This window comes from Jaculus jaculus, chromosome 13 (genome assembly GCF_020740685.1).
Source record: "Jaculus jaculus isolate mJacJac1 chromosome 13, mJacJac1.mat.Y.cur, whole genome shotgun sequence".
Lineage (NCBI taxonomy): Eukaryota > Metazoa > Chordata > Mammalia > Rodentia > Dipodidae > Jaculus > Jaculus jaculus.
Genome location: NC_059114.1, coordinates 947,775 through 975,517, shown reverse-complemented (window position 1 = coordinate 975,517; position 27,743 = coordinate 947,775). Strand labels below are relative to the sequence as shown.

At 44.8% G+C, this 27,743-nt stretch overlaps 2 protein-coding genes and 1 non-coding gene across 3 annotated transcripts in view; 1 reads left to right on the top strand and 2 right to left on the bottom strand.

Annotated features, from left to right (window-relative positions):
• LOC101600196 (protein HIRA) overlaps positions 1 to 17,152 on the bottom strand; it is an 80,984-nt gene extending 63,832 nt beyond the window's left edge. Inside the window, exon 1 of the mRNA XM_004670771.2 lies at positions 17,031 to 17,152. Coding sequence (XP_004670828.1) covers positions 17,031 to 17,067 — 37 coding nt within the window. The 5' untranslated portion in view covers positions 17,068 to 17,152. The remainder of the gene's footprint in view (positions 1 to 17,030) is intronic.
• On the bottom strand, positions 14,380 to 14,449 carry LOC123454364. The gene has a single exon (XR_006633331.1). It is a non-coding gene; the product is annotated as a small nucleolar RNA SNORD104 (small nucleolar RNA).
• A 794-nt stretch (positions 17,153 to 17,946) lies between the features above and the next one.
• Positions 17,947 to 23,776, top strand: Mrpl40 (mitochondrial ribosomal protein L40). Its single transcript, XM_004670770.2, has 4 exons — positions 17,947 to 18,094; positions 19,059 to 19,142; positions 21,595 to 21,753; positions 23,356 to 23,776. The coding sequence occupies exons 1-4, from the start codon at positions 18,042 to 18,044 to the stop codon at positions 23,678 to 23,680; spliced, it is 621 nt and encodes a 206-aa protein (XP_004670827.1). The 5' UTR covers positions 17,947 to 18,041; the 3' UTR covers positions 23,681 to 23,776.
• The last annotated feature ends 3,967 nt before the right edge of the window (positions 23,777 to 27,743 follow it).

The following is a 27,743-nucleotide window of genomic DNA, read 5'->3' as shown; positions in this document are numbered from 1 at the left end:
CCAGGTCAGCCTGGGCTAGAATGAGACCCTACCTCAAAAAACAATAACAACAAAAAGCCTAAACAAATGAGTGAATAAATAAATAAATTGGATGTTCAGGTTTTTTTTTCCGGGGGGGGGGTTGTTTTTCAAGGTATGGTCTTGCTCTAGCCCAGGCTGACCTGGAATTCACTATGTGGTCTCAAGCTGTCCTTGAACTCACAGCAATCTTTCTACCTCAGCTTCCCAAGTGCTGAGATTAAAGGAGTGTGTTACCATTCCCATCTTTTTTTTTTTTTTTTTCCCCCAGATGGTTAGCACTTGAGGGGAAAGGAAAAAGGCTGGTTCTCAGAAGCTGTAAAGGGGACTGGAGAGAGAGCTCAACGGTTAAGGCACTTGCCTTCAGAAGCTACAAAGGACTCACTTTGGGCCAAAGCCTTCATGATAAATCTATGGCTGGTGAAATGGACCAGGATCAGACAAGGCAAAGAGACTGTAACCACATAGTTTGTGAAAGTAATCCAGTGCCTTGTGTGCATTTGTCCAGCTTCTGGTCTGTTCCCAAGGCAAAGGGTATAAAAGCTGCAGGTGGCATATTTATTGCTGCTAAGTTGATCACTACATTCTCAATATCAAGCACAATGCCTGGTGAGTGACAGATGTGTGACAGTGAACTGTACATCAGCAACTGCTGTTGCAAACAATGTGCTATTGGTAAGCATCACTTAATTAAGGATGTACTGTCTCTGTTACCCAAAAGGAGTCAGTATGAACACTGGGATGAGAACCATCAGCTCTAGAATTCCATGACAAGCACATGTGAGGTAGAAGCATATGATGTCTGAGATCTGTCAAGTTCTACCAGTGTGGTGTCTAAGGACAATGCCCAACATGAGTCCTAAGTGGCTCCCCGTTGCCACATATTCCAGAGACCATTTGTGCAATCAAATTAAACATGAGCTTCCACAAGATAAGGGAAATATACTTTTCTTCTGAGCAGTTATGTGATAGTGAGGAGAATAGCTGTGTATAATAGCTGAATATAAGCACCTTATTCTTATCTCAGGGAACCACTAGAAACCCTTGGAGAGTTTGGAAATCACTTTACATGTTCTGTCTTTAGCAGGGCCCTGTCATCATCCCAACAGCACCTGCCTGGTACCTAAGTCACCTCAGTGATGTCCAGGCCCATCCTCAAGAGCTAGAGTTTCATGGAAATGGATCAAGTTTAGACAAGCAGCTACGAACTGTCCTTCTGGAACACATGCAGCACTTTCACAACCCTTTCACACACATGGCAGACTTAACTCTCATCTGCTCTTGAGCTTTTACTCTGAGGTGTGAGAGATAAGCTTCCATACAGCTCACACTCTAGACAGCTTGAAGGAAGAGACCCAGCAGTGGGTGCACTAAGGTGTAGAAGGTAAAAGGGCCCGCAAGTCAGTCTTCTTCCAAAGTCCTAATTAGTTTTGTCCTATTCTTTAAGAAAAGAATCCAGAAAGCTACAGTGGAGTAAAAGAAGATGGGTCCTAAGAGTACATAGGGAAGGAGCAGGAGTGCTTCACTTGGTGCTTTCTGTCTGTGTCCTCAGGTTCATGGCCTTCTTCGGGACAACACGTGCCCACAGGCTGAAGGAATGGGAGGGAAGGGGTTCCAAGACAGTAGCTACTGCCTACCAGGATAACAGGAGTCCTTCATAAGGAAGCTTCAAGAAGTTTGACAACCAGGCACAATGGCACATGCCTTTAACCCCAGCACTCAGGAGGCAAAGGAAGGAAGATTGCTGTGGGTTTGAGGCAACCCTGAGAAAATACATAGTGAATTACAGGCCAGCCTGGGCTAGAGCAGAGACTCTACCTCAAAAATAAAAAAAAAAATTAATAAATAAAATAAAAAAAGAAGCTTGGAGAGATGGCTCAGTGGTTACTTGCAAACCCTCTCAGCCCAGTTTAATTCCCTAGTGTCCTCAGATGCACAAAGTGGTTCATACATCTGGAGTTCATTTGCAGTGGCAAAAGGCCTTGGTGTACACATTTACTCATCTAAAATACATAAATGTCAACACTCCCCCCCCAAAAGGGCTGGAGAGATGGCTTAGTGGTTAAAGCACTTGCCTGTGAAGCCTAAGGACCCCAGTTCAATTCTCTAGGTCCCATGTAAGCCAAATGCACATGGGGGCACATGCGTCTGGAGTTTATTTGTAGTGGCTAAAGGCCAGCGCACCTATGCTATGTCTCTTTCCCTCTCTTTGTCTCTCTCCTTCCCCCTCTTAAATAAAAATAAAATTAAAGATAAATTAATAAATAAGTTAATTAAAAAATAAAAGGAAACCAGTAGGTCATCTGGGCTGTTGGCCCAGCCTTGAGCCATGTAGATGCTGTTGGCTCTAAGTCATACCAGATCCACTGGACAGTGACAAATTAGCACCGAGTCCTGTGGCACTGAAAAGAGAAGACTTCTCCAAGTATTATAAGGATAGCAGCAGTTACAGTGACTGGGGCCTTCCTGGGGTTGCTATCAGCCAGGCTCTGGAGGTGCCTTCCAGACAACCAGAGCCAAGCTGTCTTTCCAGTGCTACAATCAACCTCTCCAGCACAGAACACACTCTTGAATACATAATCTGGCAGCCGGAGAGATGGCTCAGTGGGCTTGCTTGCAAAGTTTCAAAGCCTAATGGCCTGAGTTTGATTCCCTAGTACCTATGTAAAGCCAGATGCACAAAATGTATTTGTGTCCAAAGTTTGTTTACAGTGTCAGAAGGCCCTGGTGTGCCCATACTCAACTCTCTGCTTCTTTTGCTCTCTCTCATGTAAGTAAAAATATTTCTTTAAAAAACATTATCTGGAGACCCACTCATTGGGTTTTGGTGAGATTCATTAATTTGTTATTCACATAAAATCAGCACTCACTGACACCTAGAGCTAATGACATATATATGGGGGGAAAAAAAGACACTGGACCTAAGCCAATTATTTAAGCATAAAATAAATTGTGACAAAATCTTAAAAAACAAACAAAAAAACATAATCTGCACTTCAAACTCTAGAGGAGGCTCAACCCAGACATTTTCTAAATCTTATACCATCTTCTGTGATAGACAGTTCTGATGTTCACATTTTTGCACAAGAAGAGGAGGAATTTGAGGCACACAAAGAAGTTTAGACACCTTTTCCCAGAGCCACACAGCAGCTGGTAGAACTCAGCGTTAAGCTCCAAAGCCTGAGGCTTTGAATTCTGTGGGGTGCTGCCCAGCTAAGTGATACTGCTGTGAGCATAGGGACGCCACTGACTGGAGGGAGAGCAGGACAGAGCATGAGTGTGTGCGTAGTTATACCAAGTTCTTACTTTTGCTGTCTGAAGAAATCCATTTCTCAAGAGAAGCCTAACAACCCTGAGAACAGCATGTTTTGAAAAGGCCTCAGTTGTCCACACAGAAGGGACTCATGAGCAAATCATAAAAATCATTGTTGTTTTAAGCAGGGCATGGTGGTGCACACCTTTAATCCCAGTACTTAGGAGGCAGAGGGAGGAGGATTTCTGTGAATTCAAGGCCACCCTGAGACTACATAGTTACATAGTGAATCTCACATTAGCCTGGACTAGAGTGGAACACTACCTCAATAAACCAAAACAAATGGGCATGGTGGTGCATGCCTTTAATCCCAGCCCTTGGGAGGCAGAGGTAGGAGGATCCTCAAGTTCAAGGGTACCCTGAGACTATGCAGTGAATTCCAGGTCAGCCTGAGCTAGACTTGAGACCCTACCATAAGAAACAAACAAACAAAAAAAAAACAGAAAAATCAAATCATTGTTTTAAGTCAGTAAGGTTTGGGGTAGTATGTTATGTAAGAGATGACCCAAAAGGCCAATTCATACACTTCTGCTTCAGCCAAATTGAAGTGAGCACTGGCCATTTTAACCAAATAAAAGTTCTATATGATGGAGCATATGTTCTGAGAGACAGTTGGGAGAGGTGATTTTTCAATTCTCTAAGTCTGAGAGACCTTATATTATATTGGCCTTCTCAGGAAGCACTCAGAATCACCTACTTGTCACAAGCCACTTTAACTATACTCTGGCTATACAGGAACCAGTTATAGCCTATGTCATTCAGAATACACATTTGTAAGCTCACCAGGATATTTTCTTACCCTGTTCACTTTTATGAATATCTACAATGTACTAGACACAAAGATATACATGGTATCATAGCCCTGGCCAATCTAGATGGTAGGATGATCAATGTTAAGACAACTCTATAGTAGAAAATCACCTAACCTAGCCTGAAGCTTCCTGCGAAAATAACTGATTGGAGTCCCAGAAATTGAGGGCAAGTCAACCAGAAGAGTGGGGGTGGATTTCAGGCAGAAGGCCCAGAGCCTGGGCCTGATAAGAACCCCATCCAGAGCTCAGACCTTACTCTAAAGGTAACTTTGAAGCAGGTAATGCCAAGGACAGATTTATATTTATATATATTTCACAATTGTTATGTGCAATATTAGGGGTATTCAAGGCTCCAAAAGAAAATGGAAATAAGGGCTGGAAACAAGTTTTGATTTTAGTACTAACCTCCCTGGATTAACTCATCAGCCCTGCCTACTATCAGCTATATACCCTTGCTTAAATTATTTTATTTCTCCAACACCAGTTTCCTAATCTGCAAAAGCAGTGAGGACATTTGTGAGACAGATCAAAATGCTCTAAGATGCATCCATTTCATGTTATCACATTTCTCAGACCAGGATACACTTTGGTGAAAAGTATGATCGGCTTAACTGACACCTTGTTTCCTTTTTGAGTGACACACAGCAGGTTAAATTAAACATGGTAGTAAACCTGCACAAAGCTACCAGCAAAGCACTGGCTCCCCACCTCCCTAAAGCTCTAGGCCTTTCAGGCCCAGGAAAGCACTCAACCTTTTGCTAAGGAAAAGGATCTTATAGGTTGCTAGTTAGAGAATTATTCCTGTGAAATAGCAGGGTAATAATAAATTCTCAACTACCTCCAAATTCTGGCCTTCTTTGTATAGAGACATAGACAAAATATATATTAACACATTCTCTCTAGTCTCTAGCATATCATGCACTCTACTATTTGGGTCAACCCAAATCAGAACAGTCTTGCTCACCCACCAGAGGCCATTCCTCCAAGGCTTTACTTCCAGGTCACCCCTCCTAAGGCCTCACAAGCATCCTACTGACACCACCTCCACAGAGCTGCTAAACTCAGCCATGGCCTACTATGAAGTGTTTTCTGATCTGACAGGAGCAGTACAAATGCTTCCAATCTGACAAGGAACAGGAAGCTGGTATTATAGTTCCAAGAGGTCTGGTAGTCATTTCTTCTTTGATACCAAGGAAAACATTTCTGGAGAGAAAGAATCCCAAATGCATGAATTTATACCAACACAACTGGCCAGAGAAGCTAAAGAACTTAGCTGATAACAGTCAGCCCTCTCCTCTCAGAGGTAATGCACCCCTTTGGATTGGAATAAGAAAAAAAAAAAAAAAAAAAAAAAAAACCTCTGGGGCCTCTGGGGCTTAGTGGTTAAAGCACTTGCTTATGAAGCCTAAGGTCTCAGGTTCAATTCTCCAAAAATCGTGTAAGCTAGATGCACAAGAAGACACATACAAGACGGTGCATATACACAAGGTGATGGACGTGTCTAGAGTTTGTCTGCAGTGACTGAGGCCCAGGTGTGCCAATTTTCTTTCCTTACATTTTCTCTCATGAAATAATTATCTCTAGCAAGGCTGGAGAGATGGCTTAGTGGTTAAGGCACTTGCCTGCAAAGTCTAAGAACCCAGGTTCGATTCCCCAGTATCCACGTAAGCCAGATGCACAAGGTGGTGCATGCGTCTGGAGTTTGTCTGCAGTTGCTAGAGACCCTAGCATGCCCATTCTCTACTTTTCTCCCTCTCTCAAATAAATGCATAAATAAATAAATATTTTTAAAAAAATCTGCTGGGTGTGGTGGCACACACCTTTAACCCATAATTTGGGAGGCAGAGCTAGGAGGATAGCAGTGAATTCCAGGCCACCCTAAGACTACATAGTGAATTCCAAGTCAGCCAGGACTACAGCAAGACACTACCTTGTAAATCCAAAAAACAAAACAAAATCTCTGGCAGTGTTGGGAAGATGGTTCAGTGGATAAAGTGCCTGCCATGCAAGTGGGAGGGCCAGAGTTCAGATCCCCAGCACCTATGAAGAAGCTGGGTGTAACACTATCTGTAACCCTAGTGTGCATATGATGAGATGGGAAGTGGAGACAGGAGAATCCTGGAAGGTTGTGGGCCACACAGGCTGGTGTAGACAGTGGTGAAGAGAACCTCCTTTGAAAAAGGTAGTAGCATAGTCAGGTGGTGGCTCAAGCCTTTAATCTCAATCCCAGGCTGAAGTAGGGGGACTGCCAGGAGTTAGAGGTCAGAATGAGTTCCAGGTTAGACTGGGCTAGAGTGAGACCCTATCTCAAAAAAAAAAAAAAAAAAAAAAAGTGTACCTTTTGAAGTTATCCTCTTACTTCCACATAAACTATGCTATGGGTGTGTGTGTGTGTGTGTGTGGTGGGGAGATATGCCATAGTCTCTTGCCACTTCAAACAAATGCCTGTCCGGCTTTATGTGAGTGGCTGGGGAACTGAACCTGAGCCTGCAGTCTTTGCAAGCAGGTGCCTTTAAATGCTGAGCCATCTCCTAGCCCTCCACTATTTATTTACTTAGAGGTATACTCTCATGATAGCCGAGGCTGACCCGGAAATCACTATGTAGTCTCAGTCATCAAACTTATAGCAATCTAATGTAATAATGTAATGTAAATAGCATGTTAGTTTCCCAAAATGTTAATAAGAGACACTGGACACAATGCACAAAGGATGTCTCTGTATTTCACACAAGTACCTGTTAATCTATGATTTCAACTTAATAAGAAACAAATACTTAGGCTGGAGAGGTGGCTTAACTTGCCTGCAAAGCCAAAGGACCCAGCTTTGACTCCTCAGTACCCATATAAAACTAGATGCCCAAGGTGGTATAGGCATCTGGAGTTTATTTGCAATGGCTATAGGCCCCTGCATGCACGCGTGCTCTCTCTCTCTCTCTCAAATAAATAAATTAATTAAATAAAACAAAAAATAAATATTTAAGATGTGCTTAAGACCTACTTTTGATATTGACAGTATATATAAGTATGCATATTAACATATAAAGATAACAAATAGCAAAACAACAGTGTCTAATCATAATAAAACTGACTTAAAAATATTTTGGGGGCTGGAGAAATGGCTTAGCAGTTAAGGAGCTTGCCTGCAAAGCCTAAGGACCCATGTTCTATTCTCCAGATCCAATGTGAGCCAGATGCACAAAGGCAAGACAAGCACAAGGTCACACATGCTCACTAGGTGGCACAAGAATCTGGAGTTCGACTATAGTGGCTGAGGTCTTAGTGTACCAATTCTCTATGTCTCTCTTGCAATCTCTCTAAAAATAAAACTTAAAAAAAAATTTCAAGGTAGGGCCTCACTCTAGTCCAGGCTGACCTGGAATTTACCATGTAGTCTCATGGTGGCCTTGAACTCATCATGATCCTCCTAGCTCTGCCCCCCAAGTGCTGGGATTAAAGATCTGCAACACCATGCTCAGCTAAAACTATTTTTTTTTTCCTGTGCAGGTGACAATATGTATATACAACCCCTCAGGAGAAACTTATCACCTAAGCACACTAGTATGACTTGCATGTAGGTAATGCCTACAGATGACTATCTACTAGGCAAGAAAGACCTCATACTTGCACAGAAGTGCTCTTAACTGCTGAACCCTCTCTCCAGCCCTCCACTGGAATCTCTTAAGGCTGTCCTTCTAGACACACACACAGATTTCTTCCCAAAGTTCCTAAGTCTTTCTAAATTATACCCTCTTACAGCTGCACTTTTATTAACTTTGTCTTTTTTTTTTGAAGGGGTGTAAGATAGGGTCTCACTCTAGCCCAGGCTGACATGGCATTCATTAAGTAAGTAGTCTCAGGCTGGTCTGAAACTCACAGTGAGCCTTCTAGCTCTGCCTCCCTAGTGCTGGGATTAAAGGCATGCCACCATACCTGGTAAATTTGTCTTTTACTTCTTAAAATTACTTATTTATTTGAAGGAGAGAAAAAGAGGTGGGGGGAATGAGAATATAGGCACACCAGGGCCTCCAGCTTGAAAATGAACTTCAGACACATGCTAAGGCTTCATAGGCAAGTGCCTTAACTGCTAAGCCATCTCTCCAGCCTGCTTTTTTATTTTAAGTAGGGTTAAGAGGTCTACAATAAAGAACACCCCCCCCTTTTTTTTCCCCAAGGTATGGCTTATTCTAGCCCAGGCTGACCTGGAATTAACTATGTAATCTCAGAGTAACCTCAAACTCACTCACACATTTTATGATATACACAACTTTCTACTTATGACATCATGTTGTCACCCAAAGGTTTGAATTTTGGAAGCATTTTGGATTTTGATTAGGAACATAGCCTCAGCTCATTGGTCTAGAGTATGATTCTCGCTTAGGAACACAGCCTTTGTATACAAATACACATCTACACAAAACATGTTTGTCACCATCAAGACCAGTCACCTCATCCAAATATACCTGGATCATTGTGACAGCCTTGTTACGGTATCCAAGCTATCTCCTTTGTCTACTGTTGTGGTATAATTATTGCCTCTGAGGATAAACCATTTTGGAGCAGAGACTAGTATGGTAACCTGCGAAATACCTTGGCCCAAAGTAATGGCAAAGAAACAAGCAACAACCATGGAAAAAGTAATTACAGAAGAGGGGAGCGTGGTAGTCATTAGACCTTCATCTGAAATTATGTCTACCATGCCCTCTTGCTTCCTATTTGCATGTGCTCTTGGGAAATGTGAGGTGCTACAGTATATAGGAGGTAGAAGGTTGACTGAGGGTGGGACTCCAGTGATGTAGCTTTCATGAATTGAGAACCAAGCTCCTGTAACTAATCCAAATAAACTCACTGGTTTACCAAACTGTACTTGTACGGAATGATTTCTGTCAGTACCCTATCTGGTGTGAATAGACGTCTTTTAATGTCTCCTTGGGGCAATACTCCCATGCCCAGTTTAATCTCAGTGTACCTCCTCAGCAAATCAAATCATCTCCAACCTCTGAGGCTGTGAGAATCAAAGCTCTAGCAGCCTATCAGGTGTTCACAGGCAGCCCACTGTTCCCTTTCTAGCTTTACCTCTCTGCCCTTGCCATTGTTCAGATCATAATAACATCCTTACTACTCTGTATACCCACCAGGCAAATTTTGCCTGGAATGTGCTTCCCCTCACACAGCACATCCTACATCTCCATCAGGTGGGTTGTATATTCCATGGAATCCATCCCGGGTCTCCTCTAGTTATGGAGTTGGCATTCTATGACAGCTCCCAGATGCTTGTTTGGGTAGGAGCTGTCCTCAGCTAAGTCAGGCCCTGTTTTCAGGATAGCTTCCATCCACTGACTATGTACATAAATGGGAATATGAAGATTTGGATTTAGCACATCCCTGAAGTGTTACTGATGGTTCTTTCTGTGCTTACATTACAGTTCACCATCTCCTCTATCTACCCCACTTCTCAGTTCTCCACAGGTGTGAATACCAGGAGCACTTCCCAGCAATGCTCCTGTGTGCAAAAAATCTTAGGCACAGCCAACTCTTCTACATTAAGGTGTTTGCTCAAACGTTACCTTCTTACTCAGGCTTTCCCCAAAGCAACTTTTATCTAAAATTCTCCTACTCCAAGTGGATGTGGGAATACAAACTACAGTCCTAGATCTGGGGAAGGCTTAGCACAAGGATCAGCTTAGTTCACAAACTTTAAGACAACATGCCAAGACAAAACAAAAAACAAGCCTAGAGAGATTGCTCAGTGGTTAAGACACGTGCTTGCAAAGCTTGACAACCTGAGATTAATTCTCCAGTACCCAATTCAAGCTAGATATACAAAGTGGCACAGCATCTGGAGTTCATTTGCAGCAGCAAGAGGCCCTGGTGCACCCATTCATATTCTCTCTCTCCCCTTGCAAATAAATAATTTTTTAAAAAGGGGGCTGGAGAGAGGGCTTAGCAGTTAAGTGTTTGCCTATGAAGCCTAAGGACCCTGGTTCGAGGCTTGATTCCCCAGGGCCCATTTTAGCCAGATACACAAAGGGGCGCATGCGTCTGGAGTTCGTTTGCAGTGGCTGGAAGCTCTGGTGTGCCCATTCATTCTCTTTCTCCTTCTCTCTGTCACTCTCAAATAAATAAATAAAAATTAACAAAAAATAAATAAAATAAAAACAAAACACCAAGCCAGGCTGGAGAGAAGGGTTAGCAGTTAAGGTGGTTGCCTGCAAAGGCTAATGACCCAAGTTTGATTCTCCAGTACCCACATAAAACCAGAAGCACAAAGAGGCACATGCATGTGGGGTTTGTTTGCAGAGGCTGGAGGTCCTGGCGTGCCCATTCTGTGTCTCTCTTCTCTCTCTGCTTGCAAATCCAAGAAAAATAAATAAATTTCTTCTACCCCCATGTCTAACTAACGTTGCTCATCTGTTTACAGCACTTAGACCAACCTTTGGCACATGGTTAGCCTTTGTTATATGTTGAATGGGTGAAGTTATTGTAGTCTCTGTTCAGGGCCGCCTTCAGAGAATGCCACAGCTCTGAAATCTATTCCATCAAAGGTCTATCCTTTATTTTCAAAGGAAGCTTACTGCCCCTTCTGTCTGTCCCTCACCACAGTACCTTTTGTCAGAGCAACCTCTGTGTTTCTGGCCTGTCCTATGTTAGTTAATACATCAGGGCAGATAGTACTTTTAGAAGAAACAAATTTTGATCTAAAAGATTTTTCTTTTTGCTGGGACAGGGGCAATTCTTAGTCAATTGCTATCTATTCTGTTTTATCATATTCCTTCCAAAACCAGAAAACTACAAAAGATACATTCATGTAAATGGGAAGATGGGAGGAAAGGCATGGTGGCAGGAGCATGAATCAGTTGGTCACATCATTCAATTCCCAGTCAGGAAGCAGAGATTGATGATTACTGGTGCTTAGCTTGCTTTCTTTTTATTCAGTCTAGGACCTTAGCCCATAGGATGATGGTGCCATCTACAGTTAGGTGGGTCTTCCCATCTCAATTAACCTAATTTAGAAATGCCCTCACAGACATGCTTAGAAATTTGTCCCCTACAGTGATTCTAGATCCAATCAATTTGATAATCCAAACCAATCACAGAAGGGCTTGCAGCAGTAAAAGGTTTCTGATTGCACAATAACCAAAAATTCAAAATCAAACAAGCAATGAATCGGAGGTATTTCTGGCAGTGCTCATGCATGCGGAATTGCATGAATTCACTGCAAACTTGTTTCTTAGCACACCACATCTCTTTGCACTGTAAATGCTATCAAGACATTCACACCAACTATTGCTGCCTGAAAAAAGTCAGCTCAGATTAAAAACTATTGTATGTTTTAAGTTGCAGTCCTTTTACTGTGAATACTAAGTTTTGCTTGTACAAAAACATAATAGCTTGGATTGTGGACTCTCTGACTTTAAAAACTGCCATTTGAGTTGCTGATTTGAGTTCTAAAAGAAATTGTTTAATGGGGTGGGGCTGGAAAGATGGCTTAACAGTTAAAGGCACTTGTCTGTAAGTGCAAGTCTGGGTTCAATTGCCAAGCTGTCTGTGGAAGCCAAATGTAAAAAGGTGCCATAAGCATCTGGCATTCTAATCTGGCGATCATTTGCAGAGGCACCAGGCCCTGGTGTGCTCATACACACACATGCAAATAAATACATTTTAAAAAGATTGTTTAATGAGGACTGGGAAATTGGTTCAGTGGTTAAAGGCATTTGCTTAAAAAGCCTCAGAGCATGGATTCCATTCCCCAGTACCCACATAAAAGACAGATGCACAAAGTGGCACATGTGCCTGGATTTGTTTACAGAGGCAATGGGCCCTAGTGTGCCCATGCTCACTTACCCCTACCCAGTCTCTCCCTCCTTCTCTGCTTCTTTCAAATAAAGAAATAATTTTTTTGTTTTGTTTTGTTTTTCGAGGTAGGGTCTCACTCTAGCTTAGGCTGACCTGGAATTCACTATGTACTCTCAGGGTGGCCTTGAACTCACGGTGATCCTCCTACCTCTGCCTTCTGAGTGCTGGGACTACAGGCGTGTGCCACCATTCCTGGCAAATAAAAATAATTAAAAAAAAAAGAAACTGAAGTTGGGTGTGGTGGCTCATGTCTTTAACCCCAGCACTTGGGAGGCAGAGGTAGAATCGTTGTGAGTTTGAGGCTACCCTGAGACTAAAAAAAAAAGTGGGGCTGGAAAGATAGGTTAGTGCTTAAGGCACTTGCTGGCAAAGCCAAAGGACTCAGGTTCAATTCCCCAGTACAAGCCAGATGCACAAGATGGCATATGTATCTGGAGTTTGTTTGCAGTGGTTAGAGGCCCTGGCGTGCTCATTCTTTCTGTCTCTTTTTGTCTCTGCCCGCAAATTAAAAAAAAAATCTATTTAAAAAAAATTCTTGCTGCAAATGAACTCCATATGCATGTGCCACTTTGTGTGTCTAGCATTATGTGGGTACTGAGGAATTAAACCCAGGATGTTAGGCTTTGCAAGCAAGTACCTTTCACTGCTAAGCCATCACTTCAGCCCAATGCCTTTTTTTTTTTTTACATTTAAGATGTATTTATTGGGTGCCTATTTCTTGACATATACTGCATATGGCCTTCAATAAGGCCTAATTCTTAGCTGGGTATGGTAGCACATGCCTTTAATCCTAGCACTCAGGAGGAAGAGGTAGGAGGATCGCTGTGAGTTCAAGCCACCCTGAGACTACAGAGTGAATTCCAGGTCAGAATGGGCTACAGTAAGACCCTACCTCAAAAAAAAAAAAAAAAAAAAAAAAAAGCCTAATTCTTACCCCAAAAACTGCCGGGCTTCTCTCCCGGCAGGTAGTGCTGGGGGAGGACCAGGCCCGCTGGTTCCTCCCAAGGGGCTGAGGAGGAGGGTGGGTGTCCACAGGCAGGCACAAAACCACCAAGCTGGGAGTCTCATCAAAGCAGGAACCAGACCAATGACTTTTTTAAATATAAATTTAAAGCCGGGCATGGTGGCACACCATGGTGGCAGAGGTAGGAGGATCCCGTGAGTTCAAGGCCACCCTGAGACTCCATAGTGAATTCTAGGTCAGCCTGGGCTAGAGTGAGACCCTACCTCAAAAAACAAAACAAACAAAATATATATATCACCTATTCTCAGTAAATGTTTGACTTGAATGCCTAATTTTTAAATATTTATTTGCGTGTGTGTGCATGTTTGTAAGTGCACCCACCAGAGTCTCTTGCTGCTACAAATGAACTCCAGACATAAACACCACTTTGTCTGGCTTTACATGTGTGCTAGGGGATTGAACATGGGATTGAACTTTGCAAGCAAGTGCCTTTAACCTCTGGCATCTCCCTAGTTCCTATATGCCTATTTTATACAACTATACACCCAAGGTCACAAAAATTTTCTTAGGCTCAGAGGGGTTGTGAAGGTTGTGAGTAGAAAAAGTTTATATAAATGAACATAAATGGTAGAGGATTGGGCAGAGTGCTTCCCTCATCACTGGAACCCTTAGCAGATTCCACAAGAAAGTCTGTTTGAAGAGATAGCTAGGACAAACAAGAAGATCTGAAGCAAACCAACTCTTATCAGTCAAGGGTTGCAAACACTGTTGGTCACTTATCCAGCAGGCACCTTTTATCACCTTTCAATAGCCAGCACTCATCATTATCTATTGGTGGTCAAGGTGGTGGTCCATGCCTATAATTGCAGAACTCAGAAGACTGAGGTAGGGAGACTGCCAAGCGTTCAAAACCAGTCTGCTCTACAAACTAAATTCCAGGTCAGCCCGGACGAGGGTAAGATACTGCCTCAAAAATCCAAACAAAGCTGAGTGTGGTGGCGCATGGCTTTAATCCCAGCACTTGGGAGGCAGAAGTAGGAGGGAGTGCATGAGTTTGAGGCCACCCTGAGACTACATAGTGAATTCCAGGTTTCAGGTCAGCCTGGGCTAGAGCGATACCCTACCTTGAAAAACCACCCCCGCAAAAAAATCCAAACAAACAAGGGCTGGAAAGATGGCTCAGCTGTTAAGATGCTTGCCTACAAAGCCTAAAGATGTACGATAAATTCCCCAGTACCCACGTATAGCCAGATGCACAAAATGGTGCATGCATCTGGGGTTTGTTTGCAGCAGCTAGAGGCCCTGGTGTGCCACTAGCAAATGCCAGTCTCAGTATCTTAAAAAAAAAAAAAAAGAATAGCAGTGGGGTGAGCGGGTGTGAACCTGCCTGCTTATCACCTCCCCACCATCACCAGTTGGCTCAGACTCCAACTGGCACCACCAGAATCAGCAGTCTAACATGTGCTTTAAGTGGAATGTCATCACTACCATTAATATCTTTTATTATTATCTCTTAGATTTCTAAAGCACTTTCCAGTCTGGGAACAGGCTGAAATGAACTTCATAATCATACTATGAAGTTCATAGAGCAGATATTATTCAGCTCTATTCCAGACCTGAGGGGAAACTCCAGGTTCTGAACCCACCACTCTCCTTGTTCTGCCGGCTGTTGACCTGGTTGCAGACTCTCATCCTTTAGTTCCTACATAATTGCCTGAGCACCTTGAAGAGCTTATACTTACATGACAAAAAAGTTCTTTAAAAAAATCTGTGTGTATAGGGGCATGCCAGAGTCTCTTGCCACTGCAAATGAATGCCTTGTTTTATATGGGTGGCTGGGGAATTGAACCCAGGCAGGGAGGCTTTGTAAGCAAGGACCTTCAACTGCTAAGCCATCTCCACCACCCTCACAACATAAAACTTCTGTCCTGCAAAAGGGGCTTTTCAAAAGGAAGCAATTACTAGGCACTGTGGCACACATCTTTAATCCCAGTACTTGGGAGGCAGAGGTAGGAGGATCTCCTGAGTTCGAGGCCAGCCTGAGACTACATCAGGAATTCCAGGTCAGCCTGGACTAGAGTGAGACCCTACTTTGAAAAACAAAAACAAAAACAAAAACAAAAAAAAAAAAAGGAAGGAATTATATAGCAAAAGGTAGAAGAGAGATTCAGCTATACACAGAAATGGATTTAGGCAAAGCATTTTAAAATAAAATTTCTTTTTCATACATTCACTTTCAGAATAAGCTAATTCACACAAAATGTTTCCTTTTTTGATCTCAAGCACTAATTTAGAATTAATATACGCCCACTTCTGTAGAGAAAGGTGTTTACCCTATATAACAGGAAATGGTCTAGGAGATCAATGTAAGTGAAGCTAAAGTTCAAGGCTTTAGATTTTATGTACAGTAAACCTGGCTGCATCTCTATAAACTATGGGGACCTTAGTTTTCTTAGCTTTATTTATCATACTCTCATTGTATGCAAGGCATTGCTAAGTTTAACAGGGAATAAAAAGAGTGAGTCTTTGCCCTGGGACTGTAGAAAATTCAGTCACATCGTTGCCATAAAGCAAAACAGAGACAGGAACCCAGCACATGAGCACAGGAGTGGTTTCAAAAGGAAAAGGTGACTTTACCTGGGCCCTGATGGAAGGGGCTGGGCATGGTGGCTCACACCTTTAATGCCAGCACTTGAGAGGCAGAGGTAGGAGGATCACCAAGAGTTCAAGGCCTCCCTGAGACTACATAGTGAATTTCAGGCTAGCTTGAGCTAGAGTGAAACCCTACCACTTAAAAAAAGAGAGCACTTGTGACCCAAAATATGTATGACAGATACTGAGTTTAGTTTGATTACAGGAGTAGAGAGCATCTTGGATTAAGTTCAAAGTCGCTGGGCATGGTGGTTCATGTCTTTAATTCCAGCATTTGGGAGGCAGAGCAACTACATCTACTTTCAGTCCTATCTGTGGGCCTATCTGACCCAGGATAGCTATGAATGCAGTCCTGAAGTCCTAAACAAAACCATAAACTTACTTAAAACATTATGTATGCGGCCTTTTTTTTTTTTTTTGTAACTTGACCACATAGTTCTTGTGTGTTAGCTCTGTAAATGACAACTTCATGTGGCAATGTCAAAAAGTTAGGCAATCCTGCAAGAAAACAGTGGCCCCTCTCTAACTGCACTACATAGTAGAAACGAGGGAAAGGAGCATCAGGGAGACCCTCTGCCTGTCAGCAGAGGCATGGAAGCGAACCTCTGCCTGGAGGTACCTCCTTAGGATACTCTCTGGAACTTCAATACTATCAGCAGGCTCTCTCACTCTTTCTCTCTCTGGGTAGCAAGGTTCAACTCTTGCAATAGTTCTTGGGCAAAACTGTACTAATCAAGTCTCAGCCGGGGTTGATGAGTCCTTTCCCCAGACATTCTTCGAAGTCCCTACCACATAGCTAAGGACACTTGATTCCTAGAACACACCTGTGCCTTAACTGCCCCAAACTTGGTCAAAGTTATGCCTGAGCTCATCATTAAAGGTAGTTCCTGCTCGGGTCCGGTGCTGGGGGCCTTCCCATTCCAGGACCTCAGTTGCCCGAGTGGGGGCACTGTCACCAGCTTTAGGCCTCAGACAGGGAGCACAGTCCTTCGTGCGGATTCTAAATCTCCACTGGGCCACTGAAAGGCCACGGGGGTCGGGGGGAGATGCCGTCTCAGGTTCACACTCAGGACCATATGAGCACAGCTAGGGAGGTGCAGACCGGTGGCAGGACCTGGTCAGCCCTCGGGTCCGCTCCCAGGAAGCCAGGCCCAGGCTCCTTCACGGAGTAGGGTTGGCAGCTCGGGAATGCATGGAGCGAAGGAGAACTTCGCTGCAGACGAACCGAAGCACGTGCCCGAGCTCACCGGCATTCCGGGCGTCAAGGACAAAGTGCGCTCCCGCCGGCTCTGCAAGCTCCAGCACCCGGGGCTGGACGTGTGGGGCGAGGCAGGCTGGGCCTGCGCACTGCAGCAACCCGACCCCGGACCCCCGACCCCACGCCGGACTGCGTCCCGCGAACCCCGCGCGCACTCACCATTGTGGTTGACCCAGGTTGGCTTCAGGAGCTTCATTGTTCGGCCGCAGCCGGGCTGAGACGAGAGCCGCGTCCCTCAGCGTGCCCGGGCCATGGAGCCACCGTTGCCTCCCACCCTCCGGCCGCCGCCGCCCACCCCTCGCCCTCAGCGTTTCTGTGCCATCGCTGGCCCGCGGCCCCAGCCGCCGCCGCCGCCACAGCTGCCTCTAGCGCTCGGCCGCCGCAGCCGCCACCACAGCCGCATCCCCTGCGCCGCTCCTCCTCCTGCGGCTCCCGGGCAACGCCGGAAGTCACGGCGCGCACCTGCCAAATCGCCCCGGCGGGAAACCGCTCTCCACGCGGACGGGGCCGCCCTGGCGCTCTGGCAGGCGGAGGCAACGTAAATTGACCCGGCTTGGGTGAGGGCGTGCGGGGGGGTGTTGGGGGGGGGGTCCTGTCCCGGCGGCGTCGGGCTACCAGAGCCTCGAGTTGCAGCCGGGCGGAACAGAAAGCCCGGCTGGGAAGTCCGACCGAAGTAGGTTTTCCATCATTCGTCGACAAGCGCTATTGGGCATCTCGCGAGTTGCCAGCCCCGCGGCGCCGGGACAGAACGAACACAGGAAACGAGCCAGCCTCGTGGTGGTTGGAGGCGGACGCGTTTACTGGAAGATCGGGGTTAGGGTTTTTCATAGGTGTGAATGCTTGGACCCACAGGAGCACAGAAACAGCCAGTCACTCGCAGGGACGCGAGTCAGACTTGGGCAGAGGAAAGGAGGACCGCAGCGGGCGAAGCTCGCCGCTCGGGCAGGAGGCGGAAGGGAGGAGGACTCAGCAGCGCGCGCGCTGAGGCAGGCCAGCGGCTAACCGCGCGCACGTGCGCGTGCGCGAGCCGGGGCGGGGCTGCGTGAGGGGCGGGGCCTGGCGAGGCCCAGCCTCTCCTGAGCCGAACGCGGGAGTGCGGGGCGAGTGCGTCAGCTAGACGTCGGGTGCCCAAAGGGTGAACCTGCGGGCAGCCGAGAGGCAGGGAGAACCATGGCTGCGGCCGCGCTGCTGTGTGTCGCGCGCCTTCTGTGTCCTCCCAGCGGGTGAGTACGGGTGCCCGAGGTGGAGTGCCCCAGATGACCTGGAATTCACTATGTCGTCTCAGGGTGCCCTTGAAAACACACGACGATCCTCCTACCTCTGCCTCCGCAGGGCTGGGATTAAAGGCGTGAGCCACCACGCCCGGCTTTCCACCTTATTTTTAACACAGGGTCGTGGAACTCACAGATTTGTTTGGCTACCTGGCCAGTAAGCCCCAGGGAGACTCCTGTCTCTGGACGCTGGGAATTACGGGGCATGGGCCACTTGCCTAGCAAAAGCAACCCTATGTGGATGCTGGGGATCCGAATTTAGGCCCTCATTCCTACAAGGCAAGCACTTAGTGACTGAGCCATCTCCCCAGCCCCTGAACGGGAAGTTTTCAGGAATCTCTACCTTGTACTTGCTGTCATCTAATACACATGTGCAGGGTATGATGGGTGACACTTGTAATGCCAGCACGTGGGATGCTGAGACAGGGGTATCACTAGGAATTCCAGGCCAGCCTGTGCTTCAGAATGAGACTCGTATCAAAAATAAATAAATACGGAGCCGGGCGTGGTGGCGCACGCCTTTAGTCCCAGCACTCGGGAGGCAGAGGTAGAAGGATTGCCGTGAGTTCGAGGCCACCCTGAGACGACATAGTGAATTCCAGGTCAGCCTGGGCTACAGCGTAACCCTACCTCGAAAAAACAATAAATAAATAAATACTACTTTTTTTGTTTGTTTTTCAAGACAGGGTCTCGCTCTAGCCCAGGCTGACCTGGAACTCACACTGTAGTGCCAGGCTGGCCTTGAACTCACGGCAATCCTACTTCTGCCTCCCAAGTGCTGGGATTAAAGGTGTGCGCCACCACGCATGGCAATAAGTAATACTACTTACAAATGCTCCAGGTTAGTGAGCACTGTACTTGTGTATGTGTGAAGTGGGGGAGAATTAGATATTATACATATCCTTCTTTCCTTCAGGCTTCCTGGAACTTGCAGAGCACAGACCAGACACACCCACCAGCGAGCTTCATTGTTGTCCTTCTGGGAACTCATCCCCATGAGGTAAAACAGTGGTTTTGACCTCTTGGGATGTAAGCAACAGTCATGTATAAGACCAGAGCGATGCAAAAGACTGCCCAACTTTTGCTTAGCAGAATTCACAGACTACAAAGTTTCTCACAGTTAAATTTAGGCAGATGATTCTGTCCTTTCAACATGCTCTTTATTTTGCTGTTTAGAGTTATTTTAAGTACCAGTTCGTTTTGAGGATAGTCTTGTGTGTTGTTGCACATATGTGGTATGTGTCTTATGTGTTCATATCCATGTGTGGGGATGTCAGAGATCTATGTCAGGTATTGCTCTCCTCCTTAGTTTTCAAGAATAGATCTCTCACTGACCCAGAGCTCACCTGTTCAGCTAGAGTAGCTAACCTGCAAGCTTCAGAGAGCTTCCTCTCTTGACTTTCCCACAGGCACACACACTGCTGCACCTGGCTTTTACCTGGTTGCTGGGGATTCAAACTCAGGTCCTCATGCTTGCATGGTAGGAACTTTACCAACTGAGCCATCACCACCCCCAGACTCTTCCAGTTTGTGTTTTTTTAAAGGGCACAGCTCAATGCTTAATTTCCCTATCTCCATGTGCTTTCTTCTTTCCTGCTGAATTGGGAAGGTTCAACGATTATTTCCACCAGGAACTCTACATATTCTAGAGATTTGAATCAGCCAATTCTAATGCTAAAAGATTTGTTGTTCTTATCTTATTTAGTTATTTGCAAGCAGAGAGAGAAAGAGAGTGAGTGTATGTGTGTATGTGCCTGTCTGTGTCTGGGCATGCCAGGACCTTTAGCCACTGCAGAGGAACTCCAGATACATGCACCACTTTGTGCATCTGACTTCTGTGGGTACTGGGGAATCGAATTCTGGTCATTAGGTTCTGGAGGCAAGCCCTTTAATTCCTGATCCATATCTCCAGTCCCAATTTGTTGATTTTAAGATGAAATTTTATATATTTATTTCTCTCTCTGTCGTCCCCCCCATATCTATCTCTCTCTGTCTCTCTCTCTCTCTCTCTCTGTGTGTGTGTGTGTGTGTGTGTGTGTGTGTGTAGATACCAGGGTCTCTTGCTATTGCAAAGGAATATTCATCTGGGTTTCCATCCATTGGTGGCTGGGGAATTGAACCTGGGCTGGCAGGCTTTTCAAACAAGTGCCTTTAATCAGCAACCCATCTCCTCAGCCTTGAAATTTGGTTATTCACGTGTGTGTGTGTGTGTGTGTGTGTGTGTATATACACATACATACATGTAATATATATATTACATATATATATGTAATTTTTATTTATTTATGAGAGGAAGAGAAAGAATGGGCACCAGGTTCTCTAGCCACTGCAAACAAAACTCCAATTGCATGCATTTCTGCATATCTGGTTTATGTGGGTTCGAACCTGAGTCCTGAGGCTTCACAGGCAAGTACCTTAACTACTAAGTCATCTCTTCAGCTCCAAATTTGGTTCTTCTTTTTTTTTCGAGGTAGGCTCTTCCTCTAGTCCAGGCTTACCTGGAATTCACTGTGTAGTCTCAGGGTGGCCTTGAACTCATGGCAATCTTCCTACAGGTGTGTGTCGTCATGCTTGGCTCAACATTTGTTTATTCTTTTTTTGTTTTGTTTTGTTTTGAGGCAAGCCCAACAGACTGACTTTTTTGGTTGTTGTTGTTAATGCAAGAGTGAGAGATCAGGGCCTCCAGCTACTGCAATCAAACTCCAGGCAATACACCCCCTTGTGCACATATGTGATATTGTGTGCTTATGTCACTGTGTGTCTGGCTTACGTGGGATCTGGAGAGTTAAACATGAATCCTTAGGCTTTGAAGGCAAGTGTTTTAACCGCTAAGCCATCTCTCCAGCCTGAGATTTGGTTATTCTTAATGGCAAATTATAACCTAAGAGGTAGATTCCTAAAAGTAAACCAGACTTTTGCCAAAGTTTGGGATGGGGAAATTTGCTAAGAAATGCTAGCAAGTAAGTAAAGACATTCGAGGCACTTTACCTATACTGTGGGTTTGATACCCAGCACTTCATAAACCAGGCATGGTAGTGAGCACCTGTAGTCTCAGTACTCAGGAAGCAAAGACAGGAGGAAAGTAGTTGAAGGACATCCTCAGCCACATAATGAGTTTCAGGCAAGCCTGGGCTACATGAGAGCCTGTCTCCAAAAAAAAAAAAAAAAGAGAGAGAGAGAGAGAAAGAAAAGAAAGATTCACACACTTCCCCTTAGTTTGTACCCAACACTTCTCTGCTTTTGTACTTCTCTTTGGAGTTTGCAGAACCTATACAGCTTTCACCAGGACACTGAGGAAGAAGTGATTTCTTTGTCACCAAGCTTATGGCATCAGAACCATGTGTAATTCTCCCCAGAAGAGTTTTAAGTTCAAGTGTGGGGCACTTCACCTAGCGTGTCTGTCATGACATTGAAGTGGAAAACATTTAATGTTTCTTTTTTTTATCCATTAGAGCAGAACCTCTGAGAAAGAAGAAGAAGGTAGATCCCAAAAAAGATCAAGCAGCAAAGGACCGTTTGAAAAAGAGGATCCGGAAACTGGAAAAAGCTAGCCAAGAGCTAATTCCCATTGAGGATTTTATCACTCCTTTGAGGTTACTAGATAAATCAAGGTAAAGGTTCTCATCTTGGCTTAACGTCGTTGGAGAAAAGGAGTTGCTTCAGTCCCAGGCAGTTGTAGCTTAAGTTTATGTCTGTCATGGGAACAAGTCAGTAAGGTTGGCTTGATTTGGGTCCCTGAGTTCTTTATTTGCATACACCTGTGTGTATGTGCCAGGGTCTCTGGCCACTACTAACTCCAGAGGCATGCATCACTTTTTGCTTTATGTGAGTCCTAAGGAATTGAACCTGGACCAGCAGGCTTTGCAAATAAGTGTCTTTAACTTATTTAAATTAATCTACTCCCCGTAGCCCACCTTTTTATCTTGATGGTAACTTTTGGGAATTGGAGAAAGCTTTCTTGGCTGATGCTATGAAATGGCTTGAGGTGAGTTTGGATCAGATTTACTTCATGATTCATGTTGCTTATATGCATGAGAAATCATCTTGGTTTTGTAGTTCTTGCCTTATCCTCACAGGAGAAAACCATCAACCTTGAGGGGAATGGTCATAGTTTGTATTACAGTTGCGTTGTGTACAGGATTAGCAACTCTTGCTTTCATGAAAATATGTGCACAGTTCATAAAGCAGAAAGTGGGGAAAAGCAGTTTTTTTGTTTTTTCTTTTGAGGTGGGGGGTCTCACTCTAGCCAAGGCTGACCTGGAATTCACTGTGTAGTCTCAGGCTGGCCGCAAACTCATGGCAGTCCTCCTACTTTTGCTTCCCAAATTCTAGAATTAAGGGTGTGCACCACCATGCCTGGCCTTTTTTTCTTTTTCTTTTTCTTTTGGTTTTTCAAGGTAGGGTCTTGCTCTAGCTGGTCAGCCTGATATAGAATTCACTATGTAGTCTCAGGGAGGCCTCCAACTCAGTGATCCTTCTGCCTCTGCTTTCCAAGTGTTGGGATTAAAGGCGTGGACCACCACACCCTGCTAGCAGTCAATATTTATGTATTTATCAAGTATTCTAGGGCTAAAACAGGCTCTTGCTGTTCTGGGAGTTTTGTGTTCATTTCTCTTTTCTCTAGTGTCCCTTTTCACCACAAGTAGTCTGCCTGGGTCAGAGAATGTAGCACCACAATAGAAAGCAAATAACCCTTGGCATCGGCTGTCATGTTCAAAATGCCATTCTTTTTTGTTTTGGTTTGGTTTTTGAGATAGGGTCTCACTAGCCCTGGCTGGTCTGGAATTCACACTCAATCAACATGCCATTCTTTTGTTGTTGTTGTTGTTCGTTTTTATTTATTTATTTGAGAGCGACAGAGAGAGAAAGAGGCAGATAGAGAGAGAGAGAATGGCACGCCAGGGCCTCCAGCCACTGCAGACGAACTCCAGACGCGTGCACCCCCTTGTGCATCTGGCTAATGTGGATCCTGGAGAATTGAGCCTCGAACCGGGGTCCTTAGGCTTCACAGGCAAGTGTTTAACCGCTAAGCCATCTCTCCAGCCCAACATGCCATTCTTAATTTGCCTCAACTTTTACTTTTCTTTCCTAAGTCCTTATTGTGCCTAGAATTGCCTGGCAGTGGACAGTTGAGACATGGGCAGTCATCCAGGCTCCCTTGCAGCAAGGTCAGTATTTCCCAGCCTTACACCTTTGGGCTTGTGTGTTCACAGACAGCGGTCTCAAGTGGAACTCTCTTTGGAGGAGAGTGAGCGGAGAGCTCTGCTTCTGAAGAAGTGGTCACTTTATAAGCAACAAGAGCATGAGATGGAGAGGGACACCATCAGGACCATGGTGGAAGCCCAGCAGGAAGCTCTCCAGGAACTGAAACTCGAGTCCCCAGAGCTATACACTGAGGCCATCAAGCGGGATTACAGCCTGTTCCCCTTTGAGAAAGAAGGGCCATATTACACACCACCCATATATAACTACCAGCCCCCTGAAGGCAGGTACAATGACATCACCAAGGTATACACGCAAGTAGAATTGAAGAGATAGAACTCAAGGCAGATTTCCTTGTAACATGCTGGCCCCAGGAGTCAGAACAACCAGTGATGATGTCTGCTTTTCAGAAATAAAATGTTCTGACAAATACCAAATAACCCAAAAGTATTTATGTTAAAGTCAAAGTGAGTTCACCTGAGAATGGATGGGGGTACAAGCTGCCCTCACACCCCTGCCACCAGATGCTGGCTGTGGTTGTTTGAATAAATGCCCCCCAGTATATTCAGTGTTTTATTAGTTTGTAGTTTGCATCTGCAGCCACCTGGCTGGAGGGAGTGTCACTGGGTGAATCTTAGGGTCCAGCCCTAAGGTATGGTGGTGGGTTTGAAATTCCAGTCTAACGATACACAAAGTGTGTAGTTCCACCTGGAGTTCCTGAAGTGTGCCCTTTGTGTGGCTTCTCTCTCTCTGCTTGGACTTGTGAAAGCAGGGCCAGCTTCTTCTGTCATTATGGAACTTCCCCTGGATCTGTAAACTTCAATAAATCCCTTATCCATAACTGTGCCTTGTTTAGAAATTGATCCAGCAAACCTGAAGGTGTCTGCTACACTGTTAAAGACAGTAACAAAGACATCAATGACTCCTCATGGAGACATATGGGTTAAAAGAAGATTCCAGTGGTGGAGTGTAAACACTATAGCAATTATCTTCTCATTCATTGTTGGGACAAAACACCTGACTTGAAGCAGCTTACAGAAGAAAAGGGGTTATTTTCGCTTAAAGTTTAGAGGGGAGGTTTCATAATGGTGGGGAAAGCATAGTAAGATGTCACATCAACCAAGAGTAAGCAGCATGCGTGAGCTAGGAAGCTAGCACTAGCAAAGTGGGACTGGAATATAAAATCCTAAGACCCATTCGCAACTACAGCTCCCCCAACAAGGCTCCACTTCCCAAAGGCCCACCAGCTGGGGTCCAGGCTTGAGACTTAATCACAACCACAAAATGCTGTGGGGACATTTTACATTCAAACCACCCCATTCCACCCCTGACTCCAATAGACTCATGGCCATCTCATGATGCAAAATGCATTCAGTCCAACTTTCAAAGTCCCCGTAGTCTACTGGCTACCTTCTGTGTCCTGAGAACTTGAGCAAAGTTGAATTTAGAAATGATGGACTGATACATCTAGCAGATAAAAAGGATATGAAAAATGCAAAGTCTAGCACAGAAAGAAATGTGAACAGGTCTCAGAAACCACGGTTACTTCAGCTGTAATTGTGTAAGATATTACCACCATTGAGTATGCCAGCTACTCTGCATTAGGATAATAGGGAAAATATCCTGGGCTGGAGAAGTGGCAGAGCAGTTAAAGGAATTTGTTTGCATAGCCTGACACCCTGGTTCAATTCCCCAGTACCCGCAACGAGCCAAATCTGCCAAGTGGTGCATGCTTAGAGTTCATTTGCATTGGCAGGAGGCCCTGGTGCACCCATTCTCTAATGCCCAGGCTGCCCTTGAAGTCACTATGTCACCAAGGATGTCTGATCATCCTGCCTTCATCTCCCAAGTTACTATGATTATATCTACAAAATTTGTGATGTTTAAAAATTTATTTGAGCCCAGTGTGGTGGCACATACCTTTAATCCCAGCACTCAGGAGGCATATGTAGGAGGATCACTGCAAGTTTGAGGCCAATTTGGGACTGCAGAGTGAGTTCCAAGTTAGCCTGGGCTAGAGTGAGACCCTGCCGTAAAAAAAAAATTAAATTTTCGTTTTATTTGTATGTGTATGGGCATGCCAGGGTCTCTTGCCACTGCAAACAAATGCCATCCAGCTTTACATGGATGACTGGGGAATTGAACCTGGGATAGAAGACTTTGCAAATAAATGGCCTTTAACCATTTAGCCATCTCCCAAGCTCCACAACTTACTTTATTATGGGCTGGAGAGATGGCTTAGCAGTTAAGGTGCTTGCCTGCAAAGTCAAAGAACCTCGGTTTGATTACCCAGAGGACCCGTGTAAGCCAGGTACATAAGGTAGTGCATGCGTCTGGTGTTAGTTTGTAGTGGCTGGAAGCCCTGATGCACCCATGTCTCTCTATCCTCTCAAATAAATAAATAATATTTTTATTTGAGAGAAAGAAGCACGGAGAGACAGGTAGAGAATGGGTGAGCCAGGCCCTCCAGCTGCTGCAAATGAACTCCAGATGCATGCACCACCTTGTGCATTTGCTTACAGGGGTCTTGGGAAATTGAACCTAGGGACTTTGGCTTTGCAGGCAAATATCTTAACCACTAAGCTATCTATCCAGCCCCACAATTTACATTTAAAATTATTTTATTTTACTTTATTTGTTTATTTGAGAGAGAGAAAGAGGCAGAGAGAGAATGGGCACACCAGGGCCTCCAGCCACTATAAATGAACTCCAGACGCATGCGCCAGTTGTGTATCTGGCTTACATGTTCCTGGGGAATTGAACCAAGGTCCTTTGGCTTTGCAGGCAAACGCCTTAACTGCTAAGTGATCTCTCCAGCCCACAACTTACGTTTTATGTGGTGCTAGGGTTTAAATACATGGCCCCAGTCATATTAGACAAGCACTCTACCAACTGAGCTATATTCCCAGCCTACTTTCTTCTGGTAGCAGCCTTTCCTAATTGGTATGAAGTAGAGTCTCACTGCAGTTTAAGCATTTTTGTGTTTTGAGACAGGATCTCATGAAGCTTAGGTTGGCCTTGAATTTATAGCTCTGACTGCCTCAGCCTCTCAAGTGCTGGGATTACAGGTGTGAGCCATCATGCCCTGCTTGATAAGCATTACTTAATTACTGGTATTGTGCATTTTTCATGTACTTATTCACCATTTGTGTATCTTCAAAGAAATGTGATGGTTAATATTGTCAAATTGGGCTGGGTGTGGTGGCACATGCCTTTAATCCCAGCACTTGGGAGGCAGAGGTAGGAGAATTGGTGTGAGTTCGAGGCCAGCCTGAGACTATATAGTGAATTCCAGGTCAGTCTGGGCTAGAGCAAAACCCTACCTGGAAAAACAAGCAAACAAACAAAAAAAGCATCATATATTTTTTTTCAAATTGATAATATTAAAATCACCTAGGAGATAAATCATCCCTTGGCATGTCTGTGAGGGAGTTTATAGATTCGGTTGAGATGGAAAGACCCACCCTAACTGTGGGTAGCACCGTTCCATGGGCTGGGTTCCCAGACTAAGTAAAAAGAAGGAAGTGGATGAAAGAAGAAAGGGGCTGAAGAGATTGCTCAGTGGTTAAAAGGCACTTGTTTGCAAAGCCTGACAGCTTGGGTTTGATTTCCCAACACCCATGTAAAGCCAGATGCACAAAGTGACATATGCATTTGGAGTTTGTTGCAACCGTGAGAGGCCCTGATTCATCCATTCTCTCCTCTTTTTCAAATAGTAATTAAAAATAAAAAATAAAAAGGAAAAAGTGAGTTGAGTAACAGCAATCATTACTCTGAACTTCTTTTTACAAAGCATAGTTTTAGCCAGGCATGGTGGCACATGCCTTTAATCCTAGCACTCAGGAGGCAGAGGTAGGAGGATCACTGTGAATTCAGGGCCACCCTGAGACTACATAGTGAATTCCAGGTCAGCCTGAGCTAGTGAAACTCTTCCTTGAAAAAACAAAAAATAAATAAATAAATAAAATAAATAAATAAATAAAACATTTTGGGGAAGGGAGGAAATTACCATGGGATATATGTATGTGTGTGTGTGTGTAACATATTTTTATTTGTAAGCAGAGAGAGATAGGAAGAATGGGTGCACCAAGGCCTCCAGCCACTGCAAATAAACTCCAGATGCATGTGCCACCTTGTGCCTCTGGCTTCGCGTGGGTCCTGGGGAGTCCAGCCCAGGTCCTTCGGCCTTACAGGCATGTGCTTCATCTGTTGAGCCGTCCCTCCAGCCAGCTGTCTTGCTTTTTCACTGCAGAATGAGTGGGACATGGTCTTGCTGTCATGCTTTGCCCACTGTGATGATCTGTATATAGAACTGTAATCAAAACAAACCTTTCCTACATCATGTTGCATCTTGTCAAGTATTTTGTTATAGCAACAAGAAAGTAATACAGTCCTTCAA